General features: G+C 36.3%; 1 protein-coding gene across 2 annotated transcripts in view; it reads left to right on the forward strand.

Annotated features, from left to right (window-relative positions):
* LOC132103270 (t-SNARE domain-containing protein 1-like) overlaps positions 1-14,159 on the forward strand; it is a 124,724-nt gene that overhangs the window by 80,961 nt on the left and 29,604 nt on the right. For both annotated transcript variants that reach the window (XM_059508232.1, XM_059508233.1), the window contains exon 10: positions 5,565-5,647. In XM_059508232.1, coding sequence (XP_059364215.1) covers positions 5,565-5,647 — 83 coding nt within the window. The remainder of the gene's footprint in view (positions 1-5,564; positions 5,648-14,159) is intronic.

Here is a 14,159-nt window from a genome sequence, read left to right on the forward strand (position 1 = left end):
GACTTCATTCTCTCCCTAAAATAATTTAAATGCCCAGTATTGTGCCTTTGTCTGATTTTTCAAATTTGTAATATTATGCTTTTCCTCTTAGAGTTGGTTGGTTTGGTTCCCAGTTTAACACTCTTTAGAGCAGAATATTTTGAAAACTCTATGGAGGGAATAAATGAGAAGAATCCTTCTGTATCCTTGGCTGTTGAAAAAATGGGTGGCCACCATGGAGCTCTGTTGAAATCAACTGAATCTCTTGTGTGCTTCATGTGAGAAGTCATTTGTCCCATTTACATGAGTGACAGTTTGCAGAATTGCTATGAAAAGCATCTCTCAAATCATTCGCTTATGAAGTTCCATTTCAGTTGGGATGCTTCTGTATAAAATAGCTGCCTGTGTAGACCGTAAACAGCGAGGAGACTTTTGGAACAGCATTGCTCAATAGCTTTGATAAAAATCCATTTAGAATGTCTTTTTGACACAATTGACACTAATAAGAGGCTGGTTGCCCTGCAGGGTGTGTTTAGCAGACATGGCTGATGATTCATCTAGCACAGAGCCTTCTTTTCAGTTTCGCTATTGAAATATTGATTGATAAGTCTCCGTATGATGTGTCATCGCCTTTCAGTGTTTCTAAATGAGCCATTTCTCATTTCCACCCAGATTCACTGGGCCTATATTGGGAGTAGATCATCTTAGATGGAGACAGAAGAAATGTTCACGCTGGGAGGGTTCTTTTGGTCACTGGAGTAGATACTGAGCACTTTCTGAATATCGTGCGGCCCACACACACTTTCAGATATTGCTTTGTGTAAACTTTGGTTTGTTTCTTCCTGTCTGCAGCACCCAGAACCATATTCTCGCTATTTTTCACTTTTGTGACTCGATGAAGCTTGTTGTTCAAGCACCTCGGGCTTGTGATGAGAAGTACGGGAAACTGTGATGTGGTACAACAGGTGCCTACAGGTTTAATTATCCCAGGGAGCTACTGTGCTCCGCTCATTTAAAATGGCCAATTTAGCTGTTTCCAGAAATGTGGGGTTGAGATGAATCCAGGTAAGGAATATGGGATGAAAGTTTACAAATTGATAGCACTTTTTAATCCTTTAGAAGGCCATCTAACTGAATGATGAATTAAAAAAAAAAATAGACAAAAAACACATTCCTGAACAAGTTTCCAGCTTCTTTCCATGCAAACACTCCTCTGCCACATCTCACGGTGACGACGGAGACCAGCACCAAATCAAATCAGAGAAAGATAAACAAAACCTCATTATTTTCTCCAGCTAGGCGGAGATGAGGTCTACAGTGATCCCCTCAGCTGAGCCTGCCCTGCTTTAACCCCGCTGTAACTCTCCCGCTTTTGCTTTCGTTCTGCACTCCTGTGTTGTGAACCACACATTTGTTTTTAATTGGGAAGGGAATTGACTCTGCATTTAAATCAATGCTCTCTCGCTAGTATAAGTACATGTGCATTGGAACAAGACACCTCATTTGGATTATTCAAAGTTAATAATTGGCTGTCTTTGCTACAAATTAAGGAAGCAAGGACATAACTGAGTCTTTGTGTGTTTTTAGCTGATTATTACACCGTATGTGTGTTTCTAAGCACAATTCTCAGCGGAAAATGACCTTTTTTGTGAAGGGTTTCTTGAGTAGAATATTAGCTAATCTTCTTTTGGTACAGAGAGAGATGTTAAAACTATTTGTTTATACTTTTATACTAGATATACACAAATGGTCATACAATAATAATCAAGATAAATGTAAAGTACTTTCAGTGATTTGTTTTAATTCATTTAATAGCATCAAAACACGATTATGGAATGATATTGCGACATTATTCAAAAGGCATTGCAAATTGTATTTGCAATAGCGTTTTCAATTTGTGGACGCATAAAATGTGACATAATCCAAACGCAAATGCAAATCGCACATTACCGTTTTCATTTTCGATTAAGTGAACGCACAGTGTCTGCCAAATCTAAAATGGAAATGCAAAGTACGTTTGCAATTGTGTTTTCCATATCTTACGAGCTATTAGCCTGTCATATTTAAATAGCAATATTAATTACCACATTTGCCTTTTCACTCTCTCTGCACTGTGCATGTAAACTGCCAAAACTCAAATGGAATCGCAATACCTTTTGCATTTGAATTTCTAACGTCTACACGGAAACCTGTCAATCAAGTGACGGGGTGGGGCAATTTTATTGGGCGTGTTTGCATTGGGAAGTGAAGATCGTACTAAAATGTACCATGTTTTTACTAGGGTAAATATGAGTTAGCGATAGTGTTTATAATTAAGCCACAGTAGCCACAAATGTACAGTTGTCTGAGACGTTATGAAATGTTCTTTAATATCATGAACCATAAAAACTTAGTCAGTGTTCTGCTATTGTTTATTTTCATAAGAGGCATACACAGGCCATAAGTTAAGACGGTCACAGATCTGGTGTTGATTCAGTGTAGCTTGGTAGCTGAGTGGTTAGTGACTGTTATCTCTAACGGCATACCATCTTTTAGCGCGTGTTCGAAACCCGGGCCAACACAGACGTTCTTTATTTTTTTGTTTATCCTACTAACTTCAGCCGCTGATTTCGGACTTGCATCCTCAGTAGTTCAGACTTTGTGCTTTCGACTTGGGAGTGTGATGTCTGCGAGGACGCAGGTCCGGTAATTCTGCAAACAGCAGCGTACTTGATAACATGTCAGCTCGCCTTGACAACTGCAATTTTCCTCACTGTATGATCGCCCGTTTGGCGGCTGAAGTCAGTAAACAAAAAAATAAAGAACGCCTGTGTTGGCCCGGGTTTCGAACACGTGCTAAAATACGGTATGCTATTAGAGATGACTGTCACTAACCACTGACCTGTGTATACCTATTATGAAAAAAAAAAAATAGCAGAACACTGACTATATTTTATGGTTCATGATATTAAAGAACATTTCATAACGTCTCAGACAACTGTACATTTGTGGCTACTGTGGCTTAATTATAAACACTATCGTTAACTCATATTTACCCTAGTAAAAACATGGTACATTTTAGTACGATCTTCACTTCCCAATGCAAACACGCCCAATAAAATGGCCCCACCCCGTCACTTGATTGACAGGTTTCCGTGTAGATGTTAGAAATTCAAATGCAAAAGGTATTGCGATTCCATTTGAGTTTTGGCAGTTTACATGCACAGTGCAGAGAGAGTGAAAAGGCAAATGTGGTAATTAATATTGCTATTTAAATATGACCGGCTCATAGCTCGTAAGATATGGAAAACACAATTGCAAACGGACTTTGCATTTCCATTTTAAATTTGACAGACACTGTGCGTTCACTTAATCGAAAATGAAAACGGTAATGCGCGATTTGCATTTGCGTTTGGATTATGTCACATTTTATGCGTCCACAAATTGAAAACGCAATTGCAAATACAATTTGCAATGCCTTTTGAACAGTGTTGGGAAGGTTACTTTGGAAATGTAATAGGTTACAGATTACAAGTTACCCTGTTTAAAATGTAATAGTAGTGTAACTTTTTCAATTACTTTATTAAAGTAATGTAACTAATTACTTTTGAGTACGTTTTGATTACTTTTCTAAATTTGTGAAAATTAAAGAATAATGAATAAAAGCATATACATCAACTCAAATACAGTTATCTAATAAGCATGTGTCATATTCTGTGTAATAAACTCCTGAAACATTGGTGTTTTTTTTAAACTGCTGTCTCTTTGTATATGATATGATGATAGTTTTCTCAAAATAAGTAAAATGCAAATGAAGTGACACAGAACAGTTCTAGAAATTATGTTTATGTGCTCATGTACTCCTATATTGAGGCGGCAGGGGTTGAAAACACTGCGAGCTTCAGTAGGCCTATGTGTAGTAAATGAAGCCATGTCTTTGCCATTAATTTACAGGAGGGGCGGACTGGTAAAAAATTCAGACTGGAAAATTCAAAATCATACAAACATATTCATGGACAAAACTATTTTTTGTATGGACCTGACATAAAAAAGGTTTAAATCTTTAATTTGGGGACATGCTAAATAATTAAAAGTTCTCTCCTGAACTGCACCTTCACTTCCATTTTTCTCTTCAGTCTCTTTATTTTGCCCTGTTATCCATCTCTCTCATGACATTAATACTCAAGATTGAACAAAACTATAATTTACAATACAATACTCTACAATACTACAATATCTTTATAGAAAAATCCTAATACTGTACACAAGTCATGTTTTCCTTACAAAAATTGACCATGCTTTTTTTAGCCTATATACAATAACCTTTTTTTTTGTTTTGTTTTTTGCAAATGGATTTGTATTTATTTTTAAATAACTCAATTTGTAAAATCATTTTAAATTTTTGGTTACCACAGTTAAACAATAGTAACTATTTTCTCTGGATTTATAGAAATATATTAAAACATTAATTTTCGTAAGGGTTGTGTTGTTGTCTGTCCGTAGCTCCCCCTAAACCTATAAAAAAAATCGGATTGTTTTTCAGCTAAATTACTACTGTAACATTACAACTGATAATAATGATGTCCTTTATATAGTATTTTGAGTGATGACTGATGAGCAACGTGCTGCTGCTTGATTAATTGAATAAAAAAACAAAGAAAAAAAAGCATCTTTACAGATGAAACTGACCTGAAACCCTGAACAGTATAGTTCTGCTTCTCTGCTCCAGCTGTGCGCTTCTAAAGTCCACTCTCTCTCTCTCTCTCTCTCTCTCTCTCTCTCTCTCTCTCTCTCTCTCTCTCTCTCTCTCTCTCTCTCTCTCTCTCTCTCTCTCTCTCTCTCTCTCGAATTGATTACTCTGAGTCTGATCCAAACCGTTTGGCGGAGGCGCGGAGAGCGAGTCATGACTAACACTTCCTGATTTATTAGAGATTTAATTATCAAACGGCGGATTCGCAAATGATCGCTTTAGTACATTCGGCAGGCAATTATACAATAATGATATTAAAATAGCGGGCAAAATCGGCTGCCAGGCCACCGGGAATTGTCCCGGTTCTCCCGGTGTCCTGTCCGCGCCTGATTTCCACAGACACGCAGAACGTGCAGGAGATATATATTGCATATTTGGGGCTTAATATTCACAGACACTAGTCCATGTCATGTTTTGATTCAAGCGTACTGACCTACTTTTGATTTAGTCATCCAAAATGTGGCATATTCCGTCCGCGTTAGGCATTCCGTTTTTATGACTGGATTCTACGAACCAGACTGTATTTCCGCATCCCGGAAATTATTAGGGCGGTATGTCTCAGAATAGTCAGTGCAATTTGGGAAAGAAATCAGTTAAATCTGTATGTGGATGTGTGTAAATATTCAAATGTAATCCCCTTTGTAATCGTTAAAAACTTCATAAGTAACTGTAATTTAATTACTAATTTTTTCTTAGTAACTGTAACTAATTACAGTTACATTAATTTTGTAATTAAATTACGTAACGCCGTTACATGTAACTAGTTACTCCCCAACACTGCTTTTGAATAATGTCCGCATTATCATTCCATACACGATGATAACAGCAATGATAATGCTGTTTTCTCTCTTCACAGACAGCGTTGAAGATTACATTCAGACCACCTCATCGCATGTGGAATCAGCCAATCACGAGCTTGCAAAAGCTAGTCATTATCAGGTATGTTATTGACTACCTGGGAAGCTGTTGCTTTGATAACTGCATTAAGGTACACAATTACACAATTATTGTAGCAGGTTTGTTTATTGGTTTCAGTTGACATCACACAGTGAGATTTTCAACATGCTGTCATTCATTAGCTGCTCACTTCAGTAATCACCCTTCACCAATTACCTAACAGGTAGACCATAAACCCTTTTGAAAATTAAAATTTGTCATTGATTGTTCACAAGCTCTGTCTGAGTATTGTCTGAAGAAACAAATGGTTGTATTACCCCTTTGTTTACCCTGATGTCATGCTTGTTGTTCTGTTTGTTTTTCTTGTTTTTTTTTTTTTTGCATTCAAAGTATTTATTTTATCTGTTCATGAAACAGTTATGCTGCTTTAATACTTTTTTTTGTGGAAGCCATGATTTTTTTTTTTTTTTCCCAGGAATTTTTGATGATAGAAAGCTCAAAAGAGCAGCATTTACTTGAAATTGAAATATGTTGCAACATAATAAATGTCTTTACTGCCACTTTCTGTCATTTTAATCCATCCCATTAATTATGTATTGATAAATATGATCAAAGAAGGCTGTGAAAATTTATCTGCATTGTTAATCCTTTTGATCTTTTATTTAAAAATTTCACAAAAATGTATCCTTTCATTGGAAAATAAGAATTTAAAATGGGGGGAAATATCATTATGAAATAAAGGTTTTTCTCTAATACACATTGGCCACAATTAACGGCACCCTTTTATTCAGTACTTTTTGAAACCTCCATTTGACAGTTTAACAGCTCAAAATGTTCTCCTGTAATGCCTGATGAGGTTAGAGAACATCAGAGACTATTCCTTCATCCAGAATCACTTCAGAACCTTTAAATTCCCAGCTCCATGTTGGTGCTTCACTCCTCTCATTTCTATAGGGTTCAGGTCAGAGGACTGGAATGGCCATAGCAGAAGCTTGGTTTTGTGCTCAGTGACACTTTTCTGTGTTGTTTTTGAGGTTTGTGTCTGAATTATTGTACGATTGGAAGATCAAGAACAGAGTCAGTCACTTACTGATTTTTTTATCTGGTATTTGATAGAATCCATGATGCCATGTATCTAAACAAGATGTCCAGGACCTCCAGCAGAAATATAGCCCCATAACATCAAAAATACAGCAGTATATTTCATTGTACACATGGGGTACTTTTAATCTCTGTGTCCACCAAACCCATCTTGAGTGTTTGCTGCTATAAAGATATTTTTTTTAGTTTCATCTCACCATAGAAGCCAGTCCCATTTGAAGTTCCAGTCAAGTCTGATAACTGAATATGCTGGAGTTTGTTTTTGAATGAGCTAAGATAATTTTTCTTGAAACCCTCCCAAACAACATGTGGTGATGTAGGTTCTGGTTGAATTTTTAAAGGTTTTCTGAACCAGAGCCTCAACTATTTTCTGCAATTCTCCAGCTGTGACCCTTGAAGAGTCTCTCCTTCTCACCATGCATTAGGACGATATAAACACACGTCCACTTCCGGGCAGTTTTGTTACATTTTCTTTTGGTTGGAAATTCATGATGGTGGACATGCAAATTTTCACTGCTCTAGCTCTTTTCTTAAAGCCACTTCACTAATTTGTGAAGCTCAATTATCTTTTGCTGCAAATCAGAAGTATATACTTTGGTTTTTCTCATTGTGATGGATGATTAAGGGCATTTGGGCTTTGTTTACATTCTTATTTATATTTCTGTGAAACAGGAAGCCATGGCTGGATAATTTCCTGTTTATAATCACCCTGGACTGCTCAAAATTGTGAATATGAATGGGAATATACGTCAGATATATTTTACTCATAAGAATTTCTAGGGGGTCCAATAATTGTGTTCAACGAGTATTTGAGAAAAACCTGTATTTTATAATGATACCCCCCCCCCATTTATTTATTCTTATTATCCAACGAAAGGATACATTTATGTGAATTTTTTAAATAAAAGATCAAAAGGATTAACAATGCAGATTAATTTTCACAGCCTTCTTTGATCATATTTACCAAGGGGTCTGATATTTTTGGCCACGACTGTACATATATATATATTATTTTTTTCGTTTTTTTTTTATTCTTCACTTCTCATGGTATTTTAGAAATCATTTCCCTTCAGTATCATTTACCTTTTAGCTCTGTTGTCCAGTCATATAAGGGTAATTTGAGACACTTAATCATCTGTTGTTGTCTGCTTAGGGTATGTGGGGTATTTCTACTTTGACGTTTGTTTTCTTAAATTCCCATCTGAATAGAGCAGTAGGTGATTAGAGCATGTGGCCTTTCATATAATTCCTTCCCTGGGATTCACAATAAAAACACGGGCTAATAATGGATTGCATTCCATTGTATTGCATGTGTGCTTACCCACATTGCGTCTGCTTCTACCTGTCCACCAATTCCTATCCATGTGAGTGTGTGTGTGGCAAAGCAAATGAATGTCCCAAACGGGTGCTTTAGCGTTCCTCTCTTGGCCATAGTTTTCTCGCCTCTTCTTTCCTCCACTTACAAGAGTGCAAGGGAGTAAATGAGTGAGTAGCAACAGCTTTTGGATTAATTGTCATTTCATTATCTCAAGGAGAGCTCAACCATGACCAAACTCACACAGAGCAATTTAGCACTTCGCCAGTCCTGCTGCCGCCCACCCTGAGGGGCGGAGGGAAGCGCCTGACTTAGGGAGCTACCCCGTTTCCTTCGAACATCTCCCATAAACCCATACTGTTAAACATGGCACGCACAAGTCAATTAAAATAGTAAGTAATTTTCTTTCCACAGACCAAAATGACAGTTAACGAATGCAGAATTTTTTTTTTTTAAATTATAATCCATCAAGCCAAAAGCAGATCCTCTCCGCTCAGTCATGGAAGGTCTGTAAGTGACAAGAATGATGTTGTATCAGCCCCATCAGAGTTCAATGGAGCATGATGGAACATGATTGTTCATTACCATGCTGCTGCTCCAAACTCTAAACTCAAATGAACAGACACTGAACAGAGTTCACACCATAATACACAGACTCCAGACTTCATTTACCATTACTCATTTTCTCACTCTTTCCATTACAAGCCCACTTTTTCATGTGGAAAAGTGCTTTACTGGGTGCTCTGAACTTATTTGACTTCATTCAATTTAGTGCTAAGTTCAAGAAGTACTTTTACAGTTATTGTGTCCCTTTTCCTGTAGCTAGAAATACTGCATTTATAATTGCATGATGTTTATAATTGACTAATTTAGACACAATACTTACAGTTATATATATCTGTCTGTTTCTGCACAGTGTGAATAGGTCTGAGCCACAGGAGAGCCTTTGTGTGTCTCTGAGAAACACATGGCAGTGGTGTTTCATTCCTTTTTTTTTTATACTGTTGCTGCACTACTGTTACTGTTTAGTGTTTAGAATGTCTATACTATTTATAGTGTTTAAGTTTCTTTTATCAATGCATTTATTACTTATTTTCAACTTGTTTTCTGGTGTCTTAATGACCTGCAAATGTTATTTTGTTTATATGTACCCCTGGGTGCATACAGTGACAACAAGTGAATATAATGACAACATCTTAATGACCCCAAACTTTTGAACCCTATACGATATATTAATTTGTGTGATTTATGCAATGAATGAGCACTGTTTAACTTCATATTTTGCTTGAAGATGTGTGTATATAAAATATGCATGCTTTTAAGGGGTGATGAATCATATGACTTGTAAACAGTTTGCTTTAAAGAAAAGGTTGGTATTCACTGCCCTTACCGAGATGAGACACGATGAAATAAAAAGAAAATCCTCCTGTATAATACATGCAATATAAACATATGTGTATTAGAATAGACATGGTTATCTAGTAAAACCAATAGCGTAACCACTGTTGTTCAACAAATGCATTCACATTTTTCATAGATTATTGCTCACACATAACTCATGTCTGGTGTGTAGAAAGTGCCTTTGTGTGAGTGTGTGTGCGTGTGGGCTGTGTTAGGCTGTATTTATGTCAGTTGGATGATCACGTGGCCTATAGAGTGTGACAGTTAGCGGGGTGTTGGATTATTATTTGCTATCTTCTTCTACATAAGCTGCATGCTGTCCCGATCGCACTGAATCCATACAGACCAGACGGCTTATTTGTGTGCCCAGAGCAGATTCAATGCTTCAACATACCCACCATAACCCTCCTTCCCACACACAAAAACATAAGAGAGCCAAATCGGGATCTAAGGAGGACAAATGAAATTCAGTTTATTAGTATCACTGCTACTGTTGTGGATACTTAGGGTTGGGGACTTGATGACACCTTAAATCATGCAGTTTGTTGAGCAGAGGTGTGCTGTTACATTTCTAAATGCTGTTACATTTGAAAAATTACTGTATCTTCCGGACTATAAGTCGCACTTTTTATAGTTCATAGTTTGGCTGGTCCTGCGACTTATAGTCAGGTGCGACTTATTTATCAAAATTAATTTGACATGAACCAAGAGAAATGAGCTAAGAGAAATGAACCAAGAGAAAATATTACCGTCTACAGCCGCCCGAGGGTGCTCTAAGCTGCTCAGTTCTCCTGTAGTCTACACTGAGCAGCACAGAGCTCCCTCTCGCGGCTGTAGACGGTAATGTTTTCTCTTGGTTCTTGGTTCTAAATAAATGCGACCTATAGTCCAGTGCGACTTATATGTTTTTTTCCTCATCATGACGTATTTTTGGACTGATGCGACTTATACTCATGGGCGACTTATAGTCCGAAAAATACAGTAATTGACTTGAAGGAGGGTTCAGAGCCATATCCTGAGACCACTATCACATTTTTGACTTGGCAACAACCAAGATCCAGTGAATGGGTGCCATCAAAAAGAGAGTTCAAACAGCTGATAAAAACATCACAATAATCCACAAGTCCATATATTAACATATTGCAAAGTGAAAAGAATCAAATCCATTATTAAGGCATTTTAACTCTAAACTGTTGGTTCTGGACAAAATATGCATCCATAATTCATAGAAACGCTTTCTCCACCCATTAATTACAGAGGATCCACTGATGAGCAAGTGATGTACTGTAATGCTAATTTTTTTCCATATCTGTTTTGATGAAGACACAAACTCATCAACATCTTGGAAGGCCTGAGTAAACTGTCGGTAAATTATCATTTTTGGGTGAACTATTCCTTTAAAAACTACTTGGAACACTTTAACAACCAAATAGCATTAAAAAAAAAAATTATAAAGCATCACTCGCATTTTCTTCAAAATGGGTAAAATGTATTCCCATTCAGTATGTGAATTAGTGGTGCATTTTCTGCTCTTTTGTTGTTTAAATGTGGTGCAGAAATAGGACTATATTGATCACAGCATAGAACATTTATGTAGTTTACTTATTCTTTGCAAGAGTATTGCTCCTCATGTTGTAAGTTTGTCAAGTTTGTTTAATGAATGCAGAAAGCAGCTGATCAGTGTCCTGCTGTGATCAGGCACAGCAATGCAAATCAATCAGGCAATGTAATTTAGGTAATGGTGATAAATAAAGTTTAGCTGGTGGTGATGACTGCGACACAAGCCTGCCTGTAATATTGGAGCTGAAGTAGAATGAATATGTATGTGAATGAGGGGATGTTGTGGAGAGTTTAGCTCAGGAGCATTATTCTCTATGAGGTTGAATGTGGCAACTGGCCAAATTGCCAAAGTCGCTGCTGCTAATGTTATATGCTTTATGTACTGTATATAAAAAGGCTCTCTGTCTGGTAAACCCTGACTATAATATAATATATTGTATGTACAGTATGTGTGTGTGTATACACACAAATAGAGTGAAAGTTCCTGCTGACATTAAAGTTGCTGACTTACGGATTTATTTAATAAAAACAATTCTTAATGACTTATAAATGAAATATAAATGACTTATTAATGACTTATAAATGAAAGTTATTATAAAGTGCTGCCTTTTAAAGTGGCAGGATCAAAGTGCAACTTTAAAACCTTTCTTGTTCACCTGTAACGCTTTCTTCCACAGAGCTTTCACACACTTGTGTACATCAGCTTGAGGCAGAGAATGGCTCGTGTTTGCCAAAGGCTAAACTGCAAAGTGGGGACCTCAAGTTCTTGTATATTTGCTGTGTCTTTTAAACTTCATAATCAGGAAGACTTGGATTCTGAATTTTTATGTAAATTGCGCATAAGCCGATTACAAGCCAGGCAGTGGCAACACTAACATTATTTATTTTATGGACCTTTAATTTTCTGAGCAAATGAGATAAAGGCAGAATAATATTATGTGGGTAATCATCATGCTGCATTATTATGACATTATCAAGACGTTTCTCATGTCGTGCAAGATAAAAGACTCCCTCCCCGTCTCTGTCTCTCCTAAAACCAATGTCATTCTGTTTCTCGTGAAAATGCGACGTCCACCTGTATGTGACTCAAATGTGTTAAAGTGAAATTTGCTGCATTGTTCAGGGTTTGCTACAGCTAGGGGTTAATTTGGTCGAGTGTCTGGCACAGAGGTTTAGCAGATATGTTCCGCCCCTCTTTATGGCTGGAAATCCATTTGTGGTCACATGCCCTCATATAATAGTCCATTACAAGTGGAAAATTGATGGTTCTCCTTATGTGAAATCATTCAAATTTAGAAAAAATTACCAAGAATTAAATGACCTTTTGAGGCAATTGTCCCATCCAGCCACAAGGTGACCTGAATAGTAAAATAGGTCTAAATAAAGCGCAAAACAATTAAAGGTATAGTTCACCCAAAAATAAATGCAAAATTTTTTTAATAAGAGACAGTAAAGATTTCTATTTCAAATAAAAACTGTTCTTTTGAACTTTTTAATTATCAAATTTTACTGAAAAGAAACGTATCCTCAAATATGATCAGTACAACAGCTTTAAATACCTTGATAATAAGAAGAATTGTTTCTTAAGAACCAAATCAGCATATTAGAATGATTTCTGACGGATCATGTGACACAGAAGACTGGAGTATTGGCTGCTGAAAATTCAGCATTTTAACATACATTAAAATTTGAAAACAGTACAATTCTGAATTTTAAGAATATTTACAGAAATGTAATTTTTTTTTTTTGTCAAATAAATGCAGCCGTTCGTGCACATGAGACTTTATAAATAAATAAATAAATCAATACATTACCAACCCCAAACTTTTGAACAGTAAATTATGGGTGCATGTTTATACTTATATTTATATTTATACATTTAAATTATGAATGCATATTTAAACAGTAGTTTAATCAATTATAGGAATACCCCGGAAACTTTTTCAATATCCTGGTGCCTTCGTTTTAGTGCTTCTTCAGCAGCTCAACTAAATTGAGTACACACAGAGAGAGAAATTTAATTTCCCTTTTTCTTTTCTCTCCTCTCACCGGCACTTCACTTCATCAGCTTTCTTTTTATCCTTAAGTCATTTTTCCCTTCTCTTTCTCACTCGGTGAACGTCTGCACTCTCCATCTCCACCTCGCTCCCCCACATCAGGAAAAAATTCAAGCTCCGAAATGGACCAGCAGTTGTATTGTCACCTAAAGCTTTTTTGTTCCCTTTTTACCTGATTTATTTTCCTGTTTTCTCTGAATGACAGACCAGGTCTGGGTTAACACAAAGTTAAAATCAGCGCCTAGAGACTGAATTCTGAGTGATAGAGTGAACGAGGGAGAGAGAGAGAAAGTTTATAAGGTGCGGTTTTGGAGAAATGTAAGAAAGAAACGAGGGAATCTGTGGTGACCAGCTGCAAGAGAGGAGATAGCAGAGAGAGGCTTTTAATTCCCAATCCCTACAGAGTCTTTGAAAATTACCAATCTTCTTATCACAGATGCAGGGCTGCTTATGCAAATTGTTGTGGAGTGGAACGTTTAAACAGAAAATTACTCAACAGCAGTTTTTTTTTTTTTTGCCTCCTTCTCTCCCTCCCTCCCCCCACAAGCACACTTCCACATAGAAAGGCTGTTTCCAGTCTCTGATAAGAAGATGAATTGCTTTTCGCGCTCCTTCATCACCTTCAAAATAAATAAGCATTGTACACTAGGCAACATATTGTAGGCTAGAAATGGATTTCTGGTCAATGTTGGCACTAAATAAATACTGTATCTCCATATGTAAAACAGTGTGCTAGTTTGTCATTAAGATGCTCTTTTAAAACATCTATCATTATATACATTTGTAATATATATATATATATATATATATATATATATATATATATATATATATATATATATATATATATTTCTTTTTTTTCTTTTTTTTCTTTTTTTATAGATATTTATAGATAATTTATAGATAATTTTATAGATAATTTATCTATTGTAAGTCGCTTTGAATGAAAGCGTCCTTCTGCCAAATGATTATGTAAATATTAGGGTGGAACAGTTCAACTTTTTCACAGTTCAGTTTGTTTCACGGTTTTAGAGTCACGGTCTCGGTACCGTTGTATGTGCTATGTTTATGGAAAAACTATCCTTTAAAAAAAATATATATATATTATCACATTATTAAG

Source organism: Carassius carassius, chromosome 24 (assembly GCF_963082965.1).
Source record: "Carassius carassius chromosome 24, fCarCar2.1, whole genome shotgun sequence".
Taxonomy (NCBI): Eukaryota; Metazoa; Chordata; class Actinopteri; order Cypriniformes; family Cyprinidae; genus Carassius; species Carassius carassius.